Here is a 23,526-nt window from a genome sequence, read left to right as displayed (position 1 = left end):
CTGTGTTCTCAGAGATCCCCAAGCCATGGCAAATGGTGGCTGGGGCTGTTGGCATGTCCAGCTGAGCCCTCCTGTGATGCAGGATGGACACCTGGACACCAGTGGGACAGCCTCGCAGAGGGACGGCATCGGGTCGGATCGCTGCTGTGCAACTGCCTCCGAGTTGGGACTTGTCCGGGGAAAGCTGACTGAAGAGATACCCGTGGGAACCTGCACGGGAACAGGATTGCGATGGGCGCAAACACCCATGGCCCCAGAGAGTCTGCTCCTCGCCACGGGAGAGTAAGAGTGGGCTTTTTTTGTTTTCATAAGCCTTTTTTTTTTAAGGCAAAGCATCACCGAGCATCTTGTTTCTGAGCACCCTGCTTCCGTCCCTCTGCCTCTGGGATGTGACCAACAGCGAGCCGCGAGCTACGTGTTTTCTGGCACTCAGTGGTTTGGTTTGGTCTTTTTTTGGTGCATGTCTTTCTGTATTTGTTTTCGCAATGAGCCCTGTGGTTTGCAGAGAGACTGGTCAGCAGGATGGAGCCTGTGCAGCTGAGCATGGGGGGAGCTGCCTGCCACAGACTGCAGCATCTCATGCCCCTCCAGGCCTGAGCAGGGGGCCAGGGGCAGCAGTGCCACGCAAGGGGCTCTGCTGCTCTAGCAGTTCATTGCAAAGGAGTTGCACCAGATGACCTTTAAAGGTCCCTTCCAACTCAAGTGATTCTCTGACTGGTCCCAGGCTCTCCGTAACTCCTGCAGATGTGGGATACCCATGATGGCAGTACTGGGGAATAGGGTGTCATGGAGAAAAATACTGCTGCTTGGACACCAGGGTGATGGAGATGATGACAGGCTGCGAAGCTGCATCAGGGCAGTATCCTCAAGCAAAGATCTCCCCAACTGCGCACTGCTCTTTGCATTTTCTAAAAGCAGACAGAAGGTGCAGTCTGCTTTTCTGAGGAGGAATTGAGACCCTGGCCCTGGGGCAGTGGCAATGAGAGGACAGGGAGTGGGCGGTCAGCTGGAGCCCCTGGAGGGGCACAGGGCAGCAGATGGCCCGTGTGCCTTCTCCAAATACTTTTATATAATCAGTGTTAAAAACAGCAATGACATGTGTTCACATTTAGCTGATCACACTCAGCCATCATTTCCTGCTGTACCTGTGCAGTCTCCTTCTCTCTCCCTACCATCTCCATTCTGTTTGCCATTGGTGTGGCTATGTAGAGAGTTTTCTTACCCCCTAGCTCCAGAGTGAAGCTTCCGCCACAAGCAGCTCCTCCAGAGAGCCATCACCTAGATTTGTTCAAAATGCCCTGCTGATGGGCTTTTCAGCTCCCATCATTCACATTAAATTAACACTAACCTTGAGAAGGGATCACTGAAAACACACATTAATTTACCTAAAGGGATTTTGCATTATATACATCAAGAAGATACAGAGAAGCAATGAAATGCATTTATAAAACAAAGAGCTATTTGACTGAGCACAGGAATAGTTATTAAAAAGCTTCATTCATGTGACCAGAAGTGGGATAAAACACTTTGTGCCTGCTGGCTGGATGCTAGGAAATACCTGCTGGGCTCTGGCAAGGGCGAACACTGCTGCATGCAGCCCCCTCAGTCCCACCACCCTCCCAAGCACAAGCCCCCACCCCTCAGCTTTGGTTAACCCTCGCTTCTGACTTTTGTGTGTGCTGTTCAACTCTGGTTAATACTGAGCTTAGAAGAAAGCCCAATGAGCAAAGCAGTAATCTTGGAGCTTGGCACATCACGGCTCTTGGTGGCTCACTATTGGATGTGGTCCCCTGCCTCCATGCTCACTGTTGGAGGGGAGGATCACTCTGGTCACTCTCCCAGAAGAAACACAGGTAGAACACAATAAAGTCCTAGTTTGACATGAAGAATGCTCCCCTTAGCTGAGCGTCTCTCATGCATGAACTCACAACCCTGGGCAAAGGTTTCAGCCGCATATTTTTGTCCTAGCTAGCTGCATTTTTTCTTTTAATTTATGCCCCTTTTAGTCTGTTCCTTCCTCAAGATTAAAGAAACAAAAAGTAAAAATAAATTACAAAGTTCCCAAGGGAGCTCAACCTTTCCTTTCCCTGCTGCCTGCTCTTCAGAAATAAAAAAAAATGCCTGCAGAACATCTCCCGGGGACTGAGAAATCTGTATAATGTACAGTATGGGAGGTGAAGAGCCTGGTCGTCTGCTTGCTCCTCCCAGGCTGGAGACCCTGGTCCCCTGAAGGTCACCTCCCCCAGGGTGGGGATGGCACCAAAGCGGATGTCACCCTGCGGCCCAGCTCAGCACAGACCTACGCTTCAGCCCGAGGGCTGGCAGCAGGCAGCACCGAAGAGGAAGATGTGGCACTGAAGGACAGATTTAGTGGGCGTGGTGCTGATGGGTTGACAGTTAGACTAGGTGATCTTAGTGGGCTTTTCCAACCTTAATGATTACAGCCCTAGAGCAGGCCCTCTCCTGGCCCCCAGCTGCAGGTGCTTTGCCCTAAAAGCTTTGTCCTTGTTGGGCTGTGGGACCCCTTGTGCCTGTGTACTAGCAGTGGCAGCCTGGGGCTTACAGGAGTGTTTGTAGTGAGCGGGACCAGCAGCTGGGCTCCACTGAGAACAGTCTACATAAGGAAAGGGGGAAAAAGCAGAGATGAACAAAGCAGAGAGCCCATCAGTGGGTGACAGCGCAGTAGGAAACCTGGAGCCAGGCTCCCCATCTTTCCCTCATTCTCATGGAAATGGGAGCGATGCCCACCCACTTCACTGTTTTTGCTGCTTGGATGCCTGTTCACACTTTGGCATCTCCCCTCCTGGCTCCGCTGGGTGCAGGGAGCAAGTTAGGCCACATGAAATGGGGTGAGCTGCAGAGAGCGGGTTAGGCTGCAGAGTGCGGGTCAGGCCTCAGAACAGGGGGTGGGCAATGGGGAGAGGGCTGCAGCCCCAGCCCCACGCAGAGGCCCCAAGGAGCTGGCAGCAGCTCCTGTGCTTGCCATGGTCACATCCACTGGGGGCCGGGAGTGCGGGCTGGAGCCTCTATACTGAGCAGACACGGAATATTTCCTGCTGAATAAAAATATCTCCCTTGGCCTCGGCACACGAAACAGCCGCCTTTCTACTAGAGACTTCCAAATCAGGGCATTTCAGTTCCCCTTCTGCCTTCCTGCTTCCCGTGTGCTAGCTCTGAATGGGGAATGCTCCTGCCTGCCTGCACTAGAAGCAGCTGCCCGCTGTTCCTATTAAAGGATATTGTTTACTCTCCAGGCTGCCCTGGTGCTCGTGCAGGATGGAAGCAGAGCCTGGCAGAAACCCGTGGCACCATGTCAGGAGCTCGGGTGTGTTTGGGGATGCTTGTGCTTTTGTGAAGGGTGTGGCTCTGAAGCAAAGCAGGGCAATGCTACAGTCAGGGCTGCCCACAGCAGAGGTGACAGGTGCTGGGATCCAAGCCCCTAACCCACCCCCTGGAGGTCCTTTGCCTGTGGCTCAGGCACAGCTCGGCCTGACCAGCAGCATGCTGGCCACCTCCATCCCTCCTTCCCCTCCTCCCAGCTCCCCCAAGGCAAGGAGGGGCACGAGCTCATCACAGCAACAGATGACTTTTTCCACGGAAACAGATGTCTGCTTCAGTCGATGGGTTGTCTTTGAGTTAAGCTCCATCCCTCTTCTTCTGATTGTCACTGCTGCTGTTATCTCCATAGCTGCTTTTCCTCCAGACTTCCGCTGCATCCCTGCTGCAGGAACTCAGCACTTCAGCCCTGCCCACAGCCTTCAAAAGCCATCCATGAGACCTGTGCTTCCTGCTGACAAGTGCTCCTTCCCTCGGATCCTAGAACCACAGAATATCCCAAGTTGGAAGGGACCCACAAGGATCATCGAGTCCAACTCCCAACTGCACAAGGGATCACCTCAAATTCAAACTTTATGCCTGAGGCTTCTTGAACTCTAGGGACTCCCTCTGCACTGTGTCGCACATGGGGAGCTGCCCAAGGGAGCATGGCCATGGAAGCATCAGCCCAGAGAGCCGCTTGCTGCCCTCTGAAACCCAGCTGGGATCCTCAGGGACAGGCAGGAAGGGAAGCAGCAACGCTTCCAAAGCAGAGGGTGGCTTCGCTCCTTCTCTGCCAAAGGAGAAAACATTGCTTGAATTCAAGCATGTGACAGTCCAAGCAAGAGCCAACACTCTGTTTTTCCTGGCTTGCTGCTGGGAAAGGGATTCACAAAAAAGCTTGCTGTTTCCTTCTGCGGTGGTGGTGGGATGGTCACAGTTATCCAGCCAGGAAGACTTCAGGACATGTCTCCCAGCTTCAAACACAATAATCCTAGGCCTCTTTTCCTTGCCCTCCTTCCCAGGATGCACACGAGACACAGCTCTGGTCCTGCAGACACAGGTGGACACTTTGTGGCCATAGCCCAAGCTGCCAAGGAGAAAAGCAGCACATTTCAGCACTGCTTTCAGCAGGTACCAGCTCCTTAAAGCGAGGCTGCAAGACTTTTTGCCCACCAGAGACACAAGTGGCCAACAATCTGCCTGATATGGCTGCATATTTACCATCTCCAAAAAGGATAGCGGCAGCTTGCCCATGGGACAGATAAGCATGGGACTCATGACTCATCCCCACGGAGGAGGAGAAATGGTGCCTCCTCCTAGTTCTTTGCTGAGCTGCATGACAGTAATACGAGCTTGAAGGTCCCCCTGACAGTACCCTTGGATGCTATGAATCTCCCTTCTCTTCTCTGGAAGAGAAGCAATTTCAGCAAAGTTCACCACATGGTGAGAAGTTCCTGCTTTACTTTACTGAGAAGAAAATTTGGGATTTTCTTAAACAACTCTACTCACACCTACCAACAGAGAGCTTTTGTTGTCCCCCACGTCAGCCTACCCACACACATCCAGACGACTGAGGCAGCCAGGAAGAGCTCTAACTTCAGACTTAGGAAAGTCTGACTCTTCCTGCCTTGTGACAAGCTTGCACAAGCATCACCAGCCACTGTGTGTGCAGCCAGGACCTGCCCTTCCTCTTTCACATAGTCCCTGGCCCGGCCAGCACAGAAGGTCCTTCCAAAGCATGGCCACGTAGCGGCCCATGGAACAGCGTACACCCAGCAAAAGCAGAAGTTAGTCCAGCAGCATGACAAGAAACCACAGCTAGGAAATATGCTGGCCCCAAGCCAGCCTGGCCTCGGGCCAGGAAAGAGAAACGAAACCAGCTGAGATAGGAAGAGGATGCTGCTATGGTTAGGCAGCATCCTCCATCCTTTGGCACATCCACCACCAGTTAGCTCTCTCATTACACGTTGTAGGCAGGCATCTGCCTGCGCTCTGCCTTTCGGCATCCCTTGTCCTCCACATACTGGGATCACACCGTCTGTGTCGATCCTCCGTAGTGAGATGCCCTGCTTAGAGACCCTGTCACCCTCAAAGACAGATTTTAATGCCTTTTCCTGAATCTCAGCCCACTCTGGGATTTTCCACACCACAGCTGCTGAGTGGGATTGCTGGCAGGCCTATGTGTCTCCGATGGCATCAAGGCATCACAGGGCTGTGTTCTAGTTCCTCCTTGGTTTAACACCTACTCTCCTTTGCTGTATGCCCCAGAAACACGGGTAAAGAAGGCCCCAAGCCTTTTAGTCTCAATAGCAAATTGTACAACAACATGCAAGTGCAGACAACTCACCCAACTAAGATCTGAAAAACTGGTTTGGGAGCTCAGGCCTGCTGATGACCACACTACTCGCGAGCACTCCGAAGGTTTCTGCATCAGCACAAGCGATTTGTCAGGGTTACAGGGAGTGGGCTGAGGTCCTCCTGACACTCCTGAGCTGCACAAAGGGCACCTTTCCTGGAGAAGCTGCCTGTGCTTTTTCATTTGGAAAGACAGATGTATCACGCTGCCTCCAACACACCAATGGGGATGCTGAGAAGTGGGAGCTCCTGGATTTGCCCCCACAGCTGCAGGGTGCTCAGACTGGGCAGGGGACACAGCCTTAGGCCTACCAGCCCTACCAAAGGGTTCAACAAACAATTGGACATCATTCTAAAAAAATCTCTCTCCAGAGCTTCGGCTGGAGCAGGCTGCAGCTTAGACTTGCAAAGCAAGGGTGAGATGTTACCATTTTTTGGCTCCAGGCACACAGTCCTTGCTCAAATGAACTGCCAAGGTTGAGCACCTCCGGCAGGAGAAAGAAGAGCCCCTGCGTAGTGCCTGCACCACCCCTGTTGTCTTTGACAGAGTAAGAGGAAATGGTTTCAAACTAAAAGAGGGCAGATTTAGACTGGATATAAGGAAGAATTTTTTTTTTATAGTAAGGAGTGAGTGTTTTAGAATAAAGAGCGAGGTGCAGGCACAGGTTGCCCAGAGAGGTGGCGGATGCCCCATCCCTGGAGACAGCCAAGGTCAGGCTAGACGGGGCTCTGAGCACCTGATGGAGCTGTGGATATCCCTGTTCACTGGAGGGGGCTGGACTAGATGGCTTTTGAGGGTCCCTTCCATTTCAAAGGATTCTATGATCCCTATCATCAGACCCTTTCTGAGGTCAGAAGCTGGCTTCATTTGTCCTCACCTTCTGCAATGTCTTACCCAAAGGGAAGCCATATCGTCAGTGAATTTAGCAGCACAAACCCCCATTTCTCCACCCCCAGACAATATTGCATGAGAGGTAACAACCCACACATCCCCAGCCAGGACATTTGTCTGAGCAGTACGTAAAGGTACAAGGAAATCTTACAGCCACGAGTGTAACAGTACAGCCAGCATAACCACTGACTTCAATGCAGCAGAATGGTGATCCAGAGCCTTACTTTCAGGTTTTTGGTTTTCCATTAGCAACATGCCTATGTTTGGCTCATTCCAAATTTAGGACTTGCTTTCAGCTCCTCACTTCCCCAACCCAGCTGCTAAATCAGCAACACTCAGCTTTGCAGTCCGAACGCTGCTGCTTCCAAGTCACACGGAAAACTGGAAAAAGACATCACCCAAGTGACAAAAGAAGGCAGGGATGAAACGTTCATTATCTCAAATGCTGTAGGACAGGAGGGGAGGGCAGAGGCAGTGATGCCATAGAACGGCCTGGGTTGAAAAGGACCTCAAAGATCATGGAGTTCCAATCCCCCTGCTGTGTGCAGGGTTGCCAATCACTAGACCAAGCTGCCCAGAGCCACGTCCAGCCTTGATATATCAGTGAGATAAGCTACACTGGATGCAGGCAGCAGCTGGTTTAAACAGTGTGTTCCAGTTAACTAAGCTTAGTTCTCCTTTTTTTTTCTCTGCCTTCAACATTTTAAGTTAGCAGAGTCATCAAGTGCACAAATGAGACCTCAGCTCTAGCACTCCGCAGAACCCATCCGTATTTTATCAGAATTCCCCCAAGTGCAGCTCTGTGCTGCTGAGCGGCCTTTTAAGGAGAGCTGCCAGCAGCAGGGATCAGGTCCCTGCTGTGAGCTTTAGCACTTTCCTGGAGAAAGGAGCTTGTGTAATGCACATGGCGTGAGCACACGCGTGCCCGGCTGCTGGCTCTGCCCTCCCTATGACTTCGGATCTACAAACTGGCTGTTAGCTCTGAGTAAGCATCCCTGCGCGCTCAGAGAGCCTGGAAGAGGAAAGGCTCTCCCTCTCGCAGCCCCATGAGCTGTTCGCCCCGCTGCGAAGCACATGGGAAGCTTTACATCCGAGCCCGGCAGACAGCTCCACGCACACAGAGCAGAGGGCAGCCCAGGCCGTGCCACAGACCTTCTCCTCTTCCACCAGCAGCGAGCTGCCGCGCTTTCTGCCTTCGCGCTTTGCAAAACCTACATCCAATCAGGCGCGAGCGCTGCCCGGCGTCCCCTTTCCTTACAAGGAGCCTGGAAAGCACCAAGAGGCAGAAGCCCCCCGGAAGAGGTCACGCCCCTTCACCCTCCTCAGGGACCGCCCGAGCTCCACCGTTCGTTCCCGTTTTGCACTTTTTTGAGTACCTCTGTGCTCCAGGTAGAAGGAATCACCGCAGCAGCTGGGGAGGTGCTGAGGCGGCACCTCTCCCGAAGACGAGCGAACAGCGGCCAGCAGCCCGTCACAAACGAAGTGCGCGGGAGCCCGAGCTCGGCCGCAAGAACCGCTCCGCGCCCCGCTCCCCGAAGCCGGCCGGCGCGGCCGCAGCCCTGCCCGAGGGGGACCCCTCGTGGCCGCCGCGGGCGTTGCCACGGCCCCTCCGCGCGCGGCCTTGGGGCGGCAGCAGCGGCAACGTCGTCCCCGCGCCCCGACACGCGGCCGGCAGCGCGATCCCCCGCCCGGATTCCGTGGCTCAGAGCACAGCTCCGAGGGCTCCACGCACGGAAGCAAACAGCGAACAAAACGTTGTCGTTTCGCAATCGATACCTTACCTGCAAGTCGTTAATGGCACGTACGGGTGAGCGTGAACGCACAAGCGGCAATTAACGCCCCAAAATGGCTCCTGCACGCAAACACGGGCCTCAGTCAGTACTGACACACGTTCTGCTTGCAGTTAGTGCTGGAACGAGAAGCCCCATCTCATAGCAAAGCTTAGCACAGAATCAGGAGGCAAACAAAGAGCCTGCCCAATTCATTTGCTTCACACGCAATACCGGTTCAGCTTCAGAAGAGATTTCTCCATGGTTCTGCTCCTTTAATCTGGCCCTTCTCTGAGGGCAGCAGTAGCTAGTGGCACATTAAGAACAGACCAGAACAAATAGGAAGATGAAAGCCACAGTTATCTGAGTTTAATGGGGAGCCTGTTCCCCACTCCAGTCTGTCAGCAGTAAGGAGCTCATACACAGCAACAGCTCTGTCTTCTGTTTCACGGAATCATAGAATAGTTTGAGTTGGAAGGGTCCCTTAAAGGCCATCTGCTCCAGCTCCCTGCAATGAGCAGGGACACCCACAGCTCCACCAGGTGCTCAGAGCCCCGTCCAGCCTGACCTTGGGTGCCTCCAGGGACGTGGCATCCACCACTTCTCTGGGCAACCTGTCCCTGCACCTCACTATCCTTATTGCAAAAAATATTCTTCCTTATATCCAGTCTAAATTTTCCCCCTTTTAGTTTGAAATCATTTCCCCTTGTCCTATCAGACCTGCTAAGGAATCTGTCCCCTTCTTTCTTACAGCCTCCTTTTTGATACTTTTATTACCTTCGCTAAGCATCTACTGCTGCTGTGAAGTAGGGCACTGACGGGCCTTCAGTATTAAGAACTAATTAATACAATTATTTCATTCTTCAAAGCAACAAAGCCTTCAAGGGAATGCTCTGTGGAGAAATCAGTGCAACTGCTGACTACTGAAGGGAAAAGATCCTGGTCAGACGTGGCACTGCCATACAAGCACCCATTATCAGAACTCCAGGCTGAGGTTCAGGCAATGCTCTGTCATAACACGAACCAGTCTCCTTACAGGAAAGGTCCCAGGTTCTTCTACGAAAACTTACTAAGATCATGCTGACACTGGAAATACAGGAAAATTGTGAAACTGCATGCTTAAAATGAGATACCAGCTTTACAAACCTAATGAATTTTTCCTCACCATCCACAATATGAAAGTTTTACAACAGAACAATCCCCCAGACAGTAGAAATTACCAGCTACCAGTAGGTCTATGTTCATTTGAGCTTACAGCTGAAGCGGGGAGGTCTGTACTTAGACTCCAGATCTGCTACAGTGTTCCCCATGACTGGAAGAACTGCCCAAATATCTGACTCCACTTCTTTAACACAAAGATGCAAATACTAATTTTCGGTCCTAATTTATTATTATTTTTTAAAGCCTAGTTTATCTTGACAAAATGTTGCAATTAGAAAATCAATCTCTTACTGTATTTGATCTTAAAGCTTCACCACAATGCAAGAGAAACAAATGAACTTCACCCAAATCCCTTGTAGAAGCTTTGTATCTCCAAAGTTTGGTTCGGGGGCTGTGGCTTGAAAAAAAGCAAAGCAGTGAGCACGGCACTCAGCGTGCAGCAGCAGCTGTCCTTCAACAGACCTCTCCCCACCTCTCAGCACAGCCCAAGGCCCTAAACCTTGCCTTACATCTAATCCATGGCAGGTAAAAATAGACGTAGGCATTTCAGAAAGCCTAAGTACAGGCAGAATTTGAGAATGACTTTGTCTGAATCCATTTGTTCCTTCTCTGAGCATTCCCTTGTTGGTTCCGCCCTTTCCCCCCTTTCTTGAATGCATCTATTAAAAAACAGAACCCCTTCACTTAAAGCAGCCGACCTCCCCCATAACTCTGAAGACATGGTTCTTGACCAGACCCGGCAACCAAAGACATCTTCAGAACTGGATGACACGGGTTTTAGCACTGCAGAACTTCAGTCACGAGCCTGTTACGAACACCTTCCAGCACTGCACTCAGACCACGCGTCCCAGGACAGCAGCCATGCGTTTCCAGGAACGCTTCCTGGCTGCCAGACATGCAGCTCCCAATGCCGAGATCCTCACCACACACCGGCCTCCCATTAATTGTAATGCTCGTCTCTTATGCAGAGAGAAAACAGCTGTAGCTCTGCAAAGCTGGACCAGGAGCAGCAGCGACAGATCTCAAAGCAGATGAAGAAACGAAAGGCAGAAGTGGGCCTTTGGTTGCAGATCTGGAGGAAGCAGTTTCCTTTCCAGGCAGCTGCTGGAGGCCTGCACAGTACGCATGCAGGACGGTAAGGAAATGAGGGTATGTTCTTGCAGCTTGGTCATTCTGCAGGGCATTTGGGAAGCAAGCTGTTGAAAATCTGTTTATGATTATTATTATTATATATATATTTTTTAAATACCTCAAAGACAGATTTACTCCAAAAGAACCTTCTGAAAACACCTTCACACTTAAATACAAACTTTAAATATCCAAAGTATGACACCGGTGCACTTTTTAGAAATAATTACATACCTCAGAGGTGAAGTAGGAACAGAGTATTTCAGAAAACATTTAATATGAAATCTTTTGGAACTTCCATCGAATACAGATTTACATAATTTATCAGAACACTTTTTCAGTTCAGACAACAAAGTGCACTGCCAGGTGAAAAAAATACATTTGGAGGAGTGCTTGAAGTGCAGGAAGTGAAAGGATAGGTGACTCTTCACCTGAGAAAGTACAATGACTGCCCTGAAATGTTTTATTGCTATTACAAAATGGAGTTTTTGTGGAAAAAACCATACTGAGCAGCACAGGCACGGGCAGAGCACTGCAAGCCAACTGAACTCCGACGGAACACCTGGAGTTCCAAAGCCATGGCATGACACAGAATATACAGAGAATAAAATGCAAATCCAGGAATATTTACTACATTTAACAACTACGATCATCCTTTAAACTAGCATAGTCAATATCAATGCTTAGGGAAAGAGAGGGGAAGTCTGCTGCCTTCACAGACTGCAGGTCACAAGAACTAACTTGCAAAATACCAAGGATTTTGCATTTTCACCTCGTGTCAAACCTGAACTGCGTACTATGAATAGCTATTAGCTCACTGCAAATTTAAAATGCAAATTTAGGCTCCAGTTTAAAGCACGCGTGAAGTACATGCTTAAGTGCTTCACTGAAATATAACCATAAAACATTAATACAAAAAGTCAAGTAGATAACGCAGGGTATCATCTACAGAAGTCCTTGACGAAATGAACTGGTATCAGCAGGAAACAACGCTTGAAGAAATCTCTTGGTTCTAGTCTGCCAGCCCAAATCCAGCTCACCACAGGTGGATAAGAAGCGGGGACCATCCGACAGCAGCTAAGTGTCCTCCAGAAAGCTAGCTGGCCATCAGAGTCCATCGGGGCAAGTTCCACGCCGCACAGCGCAAGAGCAACAGCGGACTCCCTCCTCAGCAGAACCTAGAGACACAGCTGGCATAAAGCCATCAAAAGCAACGCACCCAGAGCCAAGCGGGAGCACGCTGGAAGAGAGCTGCAAGGAAAGTTTTAGCTGCCACTGCCTATGGCTGTAGTTAAGCAAGGTGGATGTTACAGCAGGGGACATCAGTAGCCAAATTTGACTCCCGCTTTTGGGTTTCAATAGTGTGCGCACTCAGAAAGCAAAGGAAAGCACTGCCGTGCCCGCAGCAATACTTCAGAGCAGCACCGACTCAGGCACGGGGATTTGCATCAGAACGTGGCTGCTATTGGAGAGTCCTTTTGTGCTGCTATCAGTCTGACCTTAGTCTAACGTGCAGAACTCGGTCTGAAAGAGAAGCCACTGGTTACGCTCAGCACACCGCACTGTTCTGCAGAGGGACCGCGGAGCAACGGAAAAGTGTTCTTAGCTGCAATCAAAACTCGTAAGCCAGAAGGATAAAGATACAACTTTAGTAGTTTAGCAGAAGCAGAAGAATGGAAGCATTTACCCAAGTTTTAATGCACAAATCAACTACATTTTTAAAATTTGATTCAGACTTAAATAATAAATAGGTGGGCAAAATATAATGCAAGACTTGCTCGGTAAAAGTGAATTTTTAATAATTTCATGAGCTCTACTTAGAAAACAGGACTAATAATGTTCACAACTGTAAATCCAAACCCTTCACACACTTTTGTCCTTAACACAGCAGTGAATTGTAAACCTGCGTTTACTGGTTATCTCTTCAGTTATTTTAAATATTAACTCAAGTGTTTCCTCCTTGGCCATTTCAATTTTTAGCACCAAAATTAGCCCAAAAAGAGGTACTGGTACAGCTCCATGTGGTAAATGAATTGTTTACATATAATACTTTATATATTATACACACATACTGTACATTCACACGTCCACACAAACAGGAGGCATATTTAAATGAATATATTCTGTGTTTCAATTTGTTGTCAAAGACTTAGGAGCAATGGAAATAAAGCAGAAGGGGTAATATTTTACATAGTAGGCAACTTTAATGCTGTAGTGCACTTATAAAAAAGTCCAACTCTCCCTCCCAGCTCAGCAGCTTTTTTTCTTTAATATCACTATTCAGAAGGATGCAGAAGTTATTGCCTAAATGTTATTCTATACATTTCCATTGGAATTCTCAAAACACTTTAAATTGCTAACTAATTTACAACTTAACTATTTTTTCTTGTTACAGCTTTAACTCATTGGCAATTTTGGAAGCAATGTTTTTAAAAGCTATGGATGTTCCCGATATCCGCTTAAAGCGAACTCCGTTCAGGGACAGTCTTGGCAGTTTACACACCTCCATTTCCCACTGTACAAGGTTTTCCGCGTGCCCATCTCCGTGGACGCAGAAAAGCAAGAAACGCTCTCTTTGTTCATAGTCACAATTATTGGCGTCCAGGACCTTCCGGATTTCCCTCATCATGTCATTGGGATCCATGGAGCTGGTGGTTTTCATGCTCCATGTAAAACGCAGCGAGCGAGGCTTGGCTTCCTTGTTTTCGTCCTTCTGATCCACGGCTACATTGCGGCTGAAAGAGAGCAAGGCATCAGTTAGCAGGGCGAGCCACCTCCCCCGGGACCGGTGTTAGCGAAGCAAACTCACGGGCAACACGCACTACGAGAGCAGCGTCTGGGGGCCCTGGCTGCGGCAGCACCCCGTTTTCCTCGCTGCTGTACGAACACACAGTAAAGATAAAGCATCAGCGTTTGGGGCTGAAACAAAGGTAAGGCTCGATGGGAGAAACAACTGGAGGTGACTGGAGTTGGGAGCGTGAGGGAAGTTACCTCACTGAGGAAAAACCACACGCATCAGCTATGATTCGGTTTCAAGTCAAGTGTTGCTCCAAGCCCTATTCTTGGGCCACCTGCCACCCAGTTCTGGGCTGGATGGGTTTCACTTTATGAGATGTTTACTGAAGAACCACCATATTGTCGGATACTGGGGCTACCTTCAACAGGGAGGAAATATTCTGTCTTTAAGCTGGTCGGTAATTTGCTTAATACTAATCAAGTAACGTGATGAAGCCTTTTGCAGCTAGAAGCTATGCACGTAAGCGTCTTGGAGGCCAAAACGCAGGAAGGAGAGCTGGAAGTCACTGTCAAACACAACTTGACATTGTTAGTAAGGAACCTGGGCAAGAGGGTTCCTATTACTGCCACAGTTCTAAAAGACAGCAAAAAATACTAAGGCTGCATTTCCCATTTCCCAAGTCTGCACAGTTTTTTTTGTTTCTTTAAAGCTTTTCCCTTGGTAAGGAGAAATAAGGTTACATAGGACAATGAAAAAGAAACATTCCAGAAACTTCTAGTCGTAATGATGCCTCTACTTCCATTAAAATCAGCAGCCACAGAGCTAAAGAACAAGGAGCTACATTTAGACCTTTAAGAAAAAATGTGACAGATTTGCTTTAGGAAAGCCTGCATGCTGTCACTCATCACTTCAAATTTACTTGTCCCCAGGGCAAGCGACTTTAATATACTGACCATGATGCTTTAATGTTTTCTGAAAATACGTAACCTTGCTGACCCTAAACCACGTAGTTTAGGTCTCATGTTGAACTTCAGTTTACAATTAAGTCAAGCTCTTCTCTAAAGTATTTGGCAGTGAATTTCTGCTTACACAACGCTTTCTTCCTTCTCTGACCATTAAGCAGGCAATTATGAAAAAGTTGCATAAAAAACAGTAGCAAGGTCAAAAAAATCTATTGCAAAGATAACCTGCTCCTTAATTCTATATTCTATTAAAACGACTTCCAGTAACTGTGAGAGTAAAAGGATTATGCTGTCAAATCCAGCTATACGGTTTCTCAGATGCTACATCCATCAGTAAACAAATTAAAGAGTATTATGCTTTAACTGTAAGGTTTTAATTTAATAAAGCTGCACGAGCTGGCAAAAGGGATAGGGGGAGTAACACCAACTTCTATTCAATGCTGATTTTATTTTAGAAAGCCTTTTCTACTTGAAAATTGTTGGCAGAACAAACACAAATTCAATAATTTTTAGTATTTTTTAATATGAAGATTTGAGGAAGAGTTTAATATGGAAAATATTTTATTTATTTGTGATTTTGGAGATGAAAATACATCTTTCAATCCTTCAGTGGTTATCCCACACATCTGCAGTCTCACTAGACACCACTTACCTACAGATCTACAAGACAACAGCAAATCATAAATGCTCAAATGCAAAAAACACACGAGGGAGAAGGCAACAGGAAAGATGAAAGTTTAGAAACAAGCCAGTCAGTGCTTTAATAGCTGTTCTGCAGACAAAAACGCTTCTTTGTTTAGTTTCAAAGCCTTAAACAAAACAAAAGCTGCTGCCTGAAGCCACTGTGCCACATAATCAAGGGGAGAAAGGTTCAAACTCACCTAAGTAACATTTCAAACAAAAATTTTACCCTCACCTTGAGCCCTCAAATCTCCCGTTCCTCTCATATTCAGTCGGGAGCCTCATTGAAAAGAATGCAGAAGCAAAAGGAAGTGGGAAAGAGAAGACAAATCTTACACTACAATATACAATATCTGAGTAGTTGCTAAAAGACACTGTAATCATACCAAAGTCGTGTTAGAATACAAAGCAACAAAGATGTAATGAACTTTCTAGATTAGAACAAATTCAGAATATAACATCTTACCAAAGTCTATTGACTATAGTTATTAAAAGACCCTTAGCTATTTTTGACATTGTGTGCTTAAATATTTACATGGTAGAATTCATTAAATAAAGTTGAATATCTAAAAGCAGAAAATGTCAGACAAAAATAACAAAATATATCAAAGTTATCATTTAATAACTCCTGGTTATTTTAAGCTATTTTAATTCTTTTTTAAAAGTCATCTGGGAATAAAAATGTGTATTTGAAGAAAATATAGTGTTTATGAGCAAGTCCAGACAAGTTGTGTTTGCACATGCATCAAATCTGAAGAATTGGATGTTTAAACAACACCAAGCCATCTAAAGCACAAGATCAACACATGTATATGTTTTAACTGAAATTAAGAGGTAAATCCAAGATCTCCCGTGCTGTGCTAGGTATTAATTCTTGCACTGATGCATCTTCTATATCCAAAGAAAGTTAAGCTTTCTATCCTGTTGCACTGTTTAAAGCTACATTGCTGATTGCTAATATCTCACTGCCCAGCATCAGGCAGAATTAAGAGGAAAGTCATCTTCCTTTATCTTCCCATTACTGTAGTACCGTGGTTCCACATCTCAGCATTAATTCTGCCCTTAGGAAAGCCATCTTTCTAAGTAAATATATTAAATCACTTCGGTTGGCTGATGTCTAGGGTCAAGAATGTATGACAAAAAGCTTTTTTTTTTTTTTTAAATGCACATGATATTTACATTAGATTGTGTGAGGTGTTCTGAGGTTTATTTTCCTCTCTTTTTCCTCTTGAGGCATTGTGGTGAAGAAACAGGCCTTAAAGATCAGAGACATCATTCTTGCTCCGTGCAGACTTGTCACAATGGAACACTGCAAGAGTACCATGAGGAGCAAAATGACAGTACTTGTTGTGCAGCACATGGAGGACATGGAGCTCAAAAAAAAAAAAAAAATCAGCGCTGCAATGTAAGTATAGGTAAGAAAATGCTATGTCACTCATCACATTGTTCATCACAAGAACACCTGGCAAAAACCCTTTACTATGAGGTCCTGCACAGCACACGGTAAGATGGGATGTCTGCTAGGAGACTAATGGACTTATAAAAAGCTGTAACAAGGGAAAATAATAAGCAAGACTGTGAGAGCAACTGGCAGCTCCTCAACCAGTTCTAGCACTTCAAAGTGTGTTTTATTGGTAGCTACTTTCATTGTAATTTTATATTCACATGTTAAAATTCAGCAATTTCCACTTGTTCCTCTCAGTAACACAGGAGGGCAGCTGACTCAAAGGCTCTTTAGTGACTTAAAGTGTTCTTTAGTAGACTGACTGCAGCCCAAACTTGTCAGATTTCTGAAACTCACATCTAGTTTAAGACATCAATAGCACTGATGAACTTCTAGGCAGATTAAGATCAAGTGCTACTCTACTATGACACGTGCCACTCTGTAAGTATCAGAGAAGGTAGATACAATTCACAAACTCAACCTTTACAACAATATTCTAAGATTGAAACGGGAAGAGGTTGGAAGGGAGAGAACCCCTGTACCAGAGGAACAAACCCACACCTCTGAGATGTGGGAATGATCTGGGAGAGGCTCATTTTACTTAGGAAAGCAAACAAGCGTGAAGACACTGCTCAGCTGAGAAATTAAGAGTATTTGAGCTTTTAAAGAAACTACCGTGTCCCTAGAAAGTAAAAACACATTAAGAGCTGTGAGCATTTAGAGATAATTTTATTTTCATATCTTAATTTTTTACTTTAAACTTGCCTACGGTTGTAGAAAATGGGAAGGTAACCAGTATTCCCAGTAATGAACAGTTTTACTGTTAATGGAACCTGTCCAGAAAAGTTTGAGTAAAAATCCCTCTCTAATTATGTGCTCAGACCTTTTTAGGCTAACTGTTCAGGTTCCGAAACACTAGTTTCAGAATCAAAAATAACAAAATACGCACCACCTTGAAATAACAAACAGTACTTCCTTGAAACCTCTTTGGAAATCCTTATTTTATTAAGTTTTTCCATGCTCCAGTATTCCACCCATTCAGCACCAGGAACTGTACTCAGTGACTTACACTCTCAAATACGAAACACCAAGCCAAGACTGGGAGGGCTGTGCCAATCCCTCTAGATGCCCCTTCCTTCACGAAGGAAACTGTTACAGTTGAGTTGTACAGCACAGCACTCGTGCTGGGAACATTAACTTACTGTACTGCCAGTATTGTTTTAGTAGCACTGAATTCAGATGCAGCCCTTAGGCCTCCTCGCTGCTAATACAATCGACACTTCTGTGGGAACCACAAATTGGTGGTTTGTGCTCTCAATTTTCTGCTTTTGCTTCTATTTTTCCAGAAGTTAATGTTATGGGCCAAGTTGCTCCTTGGTCTTTAGAATGGAACAAATACATAGAAAATGTAGGCTCTCATTTGTCAGGCAATGCGTACCCACTGTCTCTTTTTTTTCCTGCTATACAGTTTGTGAATGGCTTTCTAAAGTAAGGATGTTTCCATATATCTGTCATGAGTTAGTGTTTTCTGTTCTTTACATCTTTGTATACTCTGTTAAAAATCCAGCTAAACAGAAAACTGTCTAAAAAGATATCGAAAGACAGCAAAGAGGGCAAGACTAAAATAACAGCAATTTATGGAAATGGAGAATAGATGCTACATTCAAATTCAGAATATAGAAAATGATTTTTGCTGTCAGAAAAAAGTTAGTTTTCCACAATATGCAGACTTGCAAGCACAGCGGATGGTGTAAGATATATACACACACGTATACAAATATATACACACATACATAGTAGTTCCGTGGACCAGGTACAATATCAGGAGTAAGTAATTTAAGAGAAGAATGATTAAGAATCTGTTTTTGTTCAGAGGGGTGGAACTAGATGATCTTTAAGAACCCTTCCAACCCAACCTATTCTAGGATTCCTCCAAAGTGATGCTGCAGTAATTCTTCCAGTACCAAAGAAAGTGAGTTAAGACTCGCAGCATTTGAATTGAGAAGAAACTGCCAAAATATAACATTTTCAATTTAATTCTGTACCTACATACAGCATCAGGTGCTGAGGAATATTACGCATATGTAAAACAGAATTTAAAAAGCACACTCTGGTCCTGTGTAGGTGGTGTAAGACTCTGCAAATCTCTTATTCAAAAGACATATTCAATAAAAGCTGCAGCAGTTACTTTCACTACAGTCTAAAATTCCTGGCCAGCAGTCAAAGCAACTTTTCTAAAAAATAAAAGTTACTTATTTAAACTTTCAAAGAAGACCAGCCTTCTAGCTTCAATCTGAACTTTTATTGGCATTTTTCATTTTTCTTCAGAGCAACTGAATACCAAGCTCACACGCATTCAGTCATGGAGGTTACACAGATCACGATCCTTTGTTTAAAAATGAATGTGACTAGAGAGACAAAAGCTCCTTTTATAAAGTGGTATGTGCTCCACTGCTTGTTACGCATGGTGAGTGAGAACTATTGCCTCTGCTTAGTCTCATCTGTATACCATGCTGGATGGTTCCTTTCTATGGCTACCAGTCCGTGCATGTTCCTTTTCTCAAGCAAGCTGTGACAACATGAGCCAATCCAATCAGCATCAGTTCTAAACACGGTCATGTTTGGAAGTGCCCTGAGAATTATTAAAGTGGAGTGGAATTTACTCATTTAGTCAGGGATAGTACCTTTAGATTAGTCTACAGATTAGTACCTTTAGATTACGTATAGAATAAGCCCAAATTTAAGTAGCTGTTAACATATTGGAGGTCTCCCTATTCTAAGCATTTCCTTGAAATGGTCTGACTAATTTCAAATTGCAGCAACATGCGTAGCCTCATAGTTTGAAAGTTAAAACAGATGACATTTTCGGCACCATCTACCTATTTTTGATCAACTGTTGGGAAACGGAAGTATCATCCTTTAAGGAACTCCGAAGTTTGATACTGAATATTACAAGATTCTGCTGGAAAATTTGTAAGTGGATCAAAATTGGATTACCAACTTTAGCAACTCATAATGGATTTAAAATGTATACAGAATTCCCAAATTGTAAGACTAAATTCAATCCTTGGGACTTGAAATGTGAGTAACACTTTTCAGCTCTTTCCTTTAGTTAAAAAAATTAACATGGGTGTTATAGTTTATTTGTAACTCAAGTGCTCTGTTTGCAGTTCAGCTGCAATTCCCTTCAGCTAAGGCATCCCATTTTAAAATGAATGCGCAAACATTTCACCTTCTTTCAATCTTCCACACAAAACAAGCTGCTAGATTCACAGCCACATTCAGTTTGCTTTCTCCTGTATCAGCTACAGACAACACATCACAATGACTTTTTAAATTAAATACCACAGAACAGAGAACGTGAACTTACTATCACTTACCTTTATTTGCTTGTAACCTTATGTTTTGTTTATACTTTTATCATTGTTATCAAACACCTCATTTTTCAAACATAAGCATGCTAAGTGTATTAGTACATAGAGCAGAATTACTTTGGTGCTACCAACTCTATCAAAGAAAGAAGAATTCACAAGGCATGCTTAGCATCTTGTTATTCAAGTGCCACAGACTCTTAGATATCATCACGAGTTAATGGATTGATTTATGCTTTCCTCTCAAGAAAGACAGTATTTAGTTCTCAGCAGAAAGTTTAGTTTTCAGAAAACCAAGGCTAGAAAGCCAAATCTGTTGTTAATTGCAGGAGCCACTTTTTTTAAATATAAATAAATCCTACCTTTTGATAAACCTGAATGACATGTTTCTAAAAGAAATTAAGCCAAAATAATAATTAACAAAGTTTTGTACAAAGTAAATTGAAAAATCCATTTAGAGTGAAACATGCAAAAGACCTCATTTAAACGCACAATGAAATTACACTTCTACACATTCTGAGATTAGGCACATGACTGAACTTTTTTTTTTTAAAAGCATTAACACTTCCAAACTTATTTTTTTCCTGGGAAATACACTGCCAGCAGTTATTATGAGCATATACACTAGTTTCAAAACACTTGAAAACCAAACATATGCAAGGTCACATAAAAAGATGTTTTTATTTAGAAGGAGTTGAAACAGAAAGCAAAAACTCCACCTGTTAGTAGACCTTGAGTACCTTCAGAGTTAGGTTTCCTCCTTCCTTCTTAACATTATCACCTATGTTGTGCTAAAAACTGCCTCAAATATTTGGCTGAGTGACAAAATCTGCAACTACTGCCTAGACCAGGACATAAGCAGTTAATTATCAAAAAGATTCTGATCTCCTACAGAGGAAACAAGAATGAAATAGCACACTTCAATGTATTTATTTCTATTTAAAGAGAAGAAATGTAACTGTGTTCTTTGATGGCACTGTCTGCTTCTTAGAAGTTTGTACCTAGTATAACAGAGCACCAAATGCAAGAGGTCCTCCAAGTGGACATGTAACCATCTCCAGCAGGGCTGTTATGTTAAAAATGCATGTTATTTAATCAAGTCCAGATGGAATTTCAACTATTGTGTAAAGCACTCGGGGAAGAACTTCTTAAAGCAAACTGCACTGCATTGCAGAAGTTGAAAACTGGAGGTAATGACAGAAGTTGAACTGCTGTCTAAACAAGCGAGCATCACAACGAATGAAAAATAGTGTGTTCCAGTGGCACGAGTGAAAAGCTTTACATGTTCACAGTTGGCGTGTCCACATTTGGAATGCCAGAATGGAAAATTACGGGTATAACAAACAAAAGTACAGAAAGACATACCAAAAAGATGTGTTTGAATTAAGACCTCACTTGACAAAAAGCAGAAGACTTTAATATAAAGTAAAAATGAGGTTCATCTTTTATCTCTGAGAGAAAAAAGAAAAAAAAAAATCCCACAGCACACAGTTTCCCAGAGAAGTACTAGCCGAGCATGCTGGGCAGGGTAAAACATTTACCAAAGACAGGGCTGTTCTGTTCAAATTTTTCACAGTTTTTTTTTTTTAAAAAGCAAATTCATTCCCTGAATTGAAGTCAGCAAGCTGTGGAAAAACTGGAGTTTGGCTTAACATTATTTTGGAGAAATGGGAGACTATGAAGAGAATGCTGGGGGTAGGACACGTACCGTCCCAGAACATACAGGAGGTAAATGGCTTGGTGCCAGTGTCATAAGCCTAAAATAAAAGCAAGCATGCCAAGATTAGAATGATGTATTCTAAAAAAATTTCATGTGACGGGGAGGGTACAAAAGCATTGAGGTCGTCTTAGAACAAAAGTAAAGAAATTCTCACTTCTGCAAACACAAGCTGTGTGTACCTGAGTGGTCTGAAGTAGGTGATACATGAACCCACAGGTTTTAAATGCTTAAGAAAAATACATGCTATTTTCTCCCCTCCTACTCCAGTTCCAGCGTTTGTGGGAACTAATTTAAATCCTACACATATTTGAAACTAGGAGTCCAGTTAGAACAAAAACAGTCAGTACAGGAACAAGCACCTGCTTAAGCCAGGCTTTGGCTACACCAGCACATCTTCACACCAACAGCAGAATCTACACAAGCTAAATCTTGAAACAGGATTAAATCTTTCAGGCCTGACCAGATCGCTGCCTAGACAGGAACTGTAGTACTGCCATTACTTTAGGATGACCTGTGCTAGGCACTGCTGCCAAAATAAATTGTTCTCTTCTGCCTCTACTCTTTCACCTGTGATATTTCTGCCTGTGTGGAAACAGCTAAAGAGACAGAGAGAAACACCCTGAGCTCCTAACACTGCATTAAATACCTGGACTGGTATCCTAGTTTGTGCCTTCTACTGAGAGATCGCACATAGTGAGCAGCTTCTGAACTGAGCTGCAGCGTTTCAGCTCTGCAGCACTGGTGCCGCAGACATGAAAATTATGAGCCCAGAATAATCAGCACAGATCGAGCCGTGTCAGTTTTTATTCCCAGTTGATTCAATTGCTAAAAACAAATGGCTTTTTGTACCGAAAAGAACTATGAAAAAATAAACTATCATCAGATGCATTTTAAGTTGCAGATGTAGTTAAATCATTGACCAGCAACCGCAGACAAAGCCTCCTAAGCCACGAACTACTAGATGTTTCTACTCTCCGACAATAAGAAAACGTTCCCGTATGGCATTACCATTTTAAAAGACTTACCTTCTTGTGAGTTTTGAAGTTAGTTTGCTGAACAGATTAGTGGAACCCCTGGTTCGAGTCTGAGAGAGCGGCGTTGCCTCGTGGGACAGGCTGGGGGAGGCCGGGGGCCCATTGTAGGTAGCGGTACGTCGCTCGCGGAGCTGGCCGTGGAAGGTGCTCCGACTGGCCGTTCCTCTGGGGAAACGAATACGGTCAGGTGTGGTTGCACTGCTTATGCTGTGGGTTGAAGCGACAGGCGTTCTTTGATCGGGAATAGTGCTAGAGCAGAAAACAAAAAAACACGCTAGGACTTCTTTACGGAAGCACGATGGTTTTTGCAGGAAACACAAAACACTAAGTTCTACAGTAAAGCATAAGCAGACACTTCTATATAGGCCAGGGTTGGAAATACCAACACTATTACAGCACTGTATGGAATCAAAATTCATAAGTTAGGATTAAAAGGCTGCTGAAACAGAAACCTACATTGGCAGAAAAACGCAACAAGTATCCTGGAGAAGACCAGATAAACTAGGCATTCAGTGTTTCACTGAGAAGACTGATAAAAGAATAGATGAGTAAAGTTTCCTTCCAGGAAAGAGAAGCAATAGATAACTTTAGTATCGCTCCCTTCATATTCTGTACATCTTTAAAAAACTCGCTAATTTGAAAACGTCCTACAGGAAATTCTCTACAAGCGAACGGCTCCAAGCAGTGAAGTCCTTCAGGGTACACATTACAGTCTCCCACAAACTTTGACAATAGGGAATGTCCAATACTCCTAACGCTAAAAAATTAACGTTAATTATTGCAGGATTATGTCACAGACAGCCTGACACACCACAAGACAAATGTAAACGAGACTAAAAATAAGGAAACACACATCTTGTGGGCAATATATACTAGAACACTCTAGGACTAAAATTCCACAGCACAAAGTTAAGAAGCAGTGGGTATAAGTTAGTTTCACAACGATTTCAGGTT

General features: G+C 44.9%; 1 protein-coding gene and 1 long non-coding RNA gene across 9 annotated transcripts in view; both read right to left on the bottom strand.

Moving 5' to 3' along the window:
• Nucleotides 1,361–8,327, bottom strand: LOC110401261. The gene is made up of 2 exons (XR_002440315.1): nt 7,942–8,327; nt 1,361–3,816 (listed from the first exon to the last, which is right to left on the bottom strand). It is a non-coding gene; the product is annotated as an uncharacterized LOC110401261 (long non-coding RNA).
• The window catches only part of MARK3 (microtubule affinity regulating kinase 3), a 61,457-nt gene continuing 48,801 nt past the window's right edge, over nt 10,871–23,526 (bottom strand). For 2 of the 8 annotated variants that reach the window (XM_021402138.1, XM_021402141.1), the window contains 4 exons: nt 22,564–22,821; nt 20,181–20,207; nt 15,239–15,283; nt 10,871–13,358 (listed from right to left, as the gene is read on the bottom strand). In XM_021402138.1, coding sequence (XP_021257813.1) covers nt 13,013–13,358; nt 15,239–15,283; nt 20,181–20,207; nt 22,564–22,821 — 676 coding nt within the window. In that variant the 3' untranslated portion in view covers nt 10,871–13,012. Of the gene's footprint in view, nt 13,359–15,238; nt 15,284–20,180; nt 20,208–22,563; nt 22,822–23,526 lie in introns of those variants that run through there. The other 6 variants (XM_021402139.1, XM_021402142.1, XM_021402140.1 and 3 more) reach the window with 4 other exon arrangements.

Source organism: Numida meleagris, chromosome 6 (genome assembly GCF_002078875.1).
Source record: "Numida meleagris isolate 19003 breed g44 Domestic line chromosome 6, NumMel1.0, whole genome shotgun sequence".
In the NCBI taxonomy this organism is placed as follows: Eukaryota; Metazoa; Chordata; class Aves; order Galliformes; family Numididae; genus Numida; species Numida meleagris.
The sequence above is the reverse complement of the archived record's forward strand: the minus strand, read 5'-3'. Positions and strand labels throughout refer to the sequence as shown.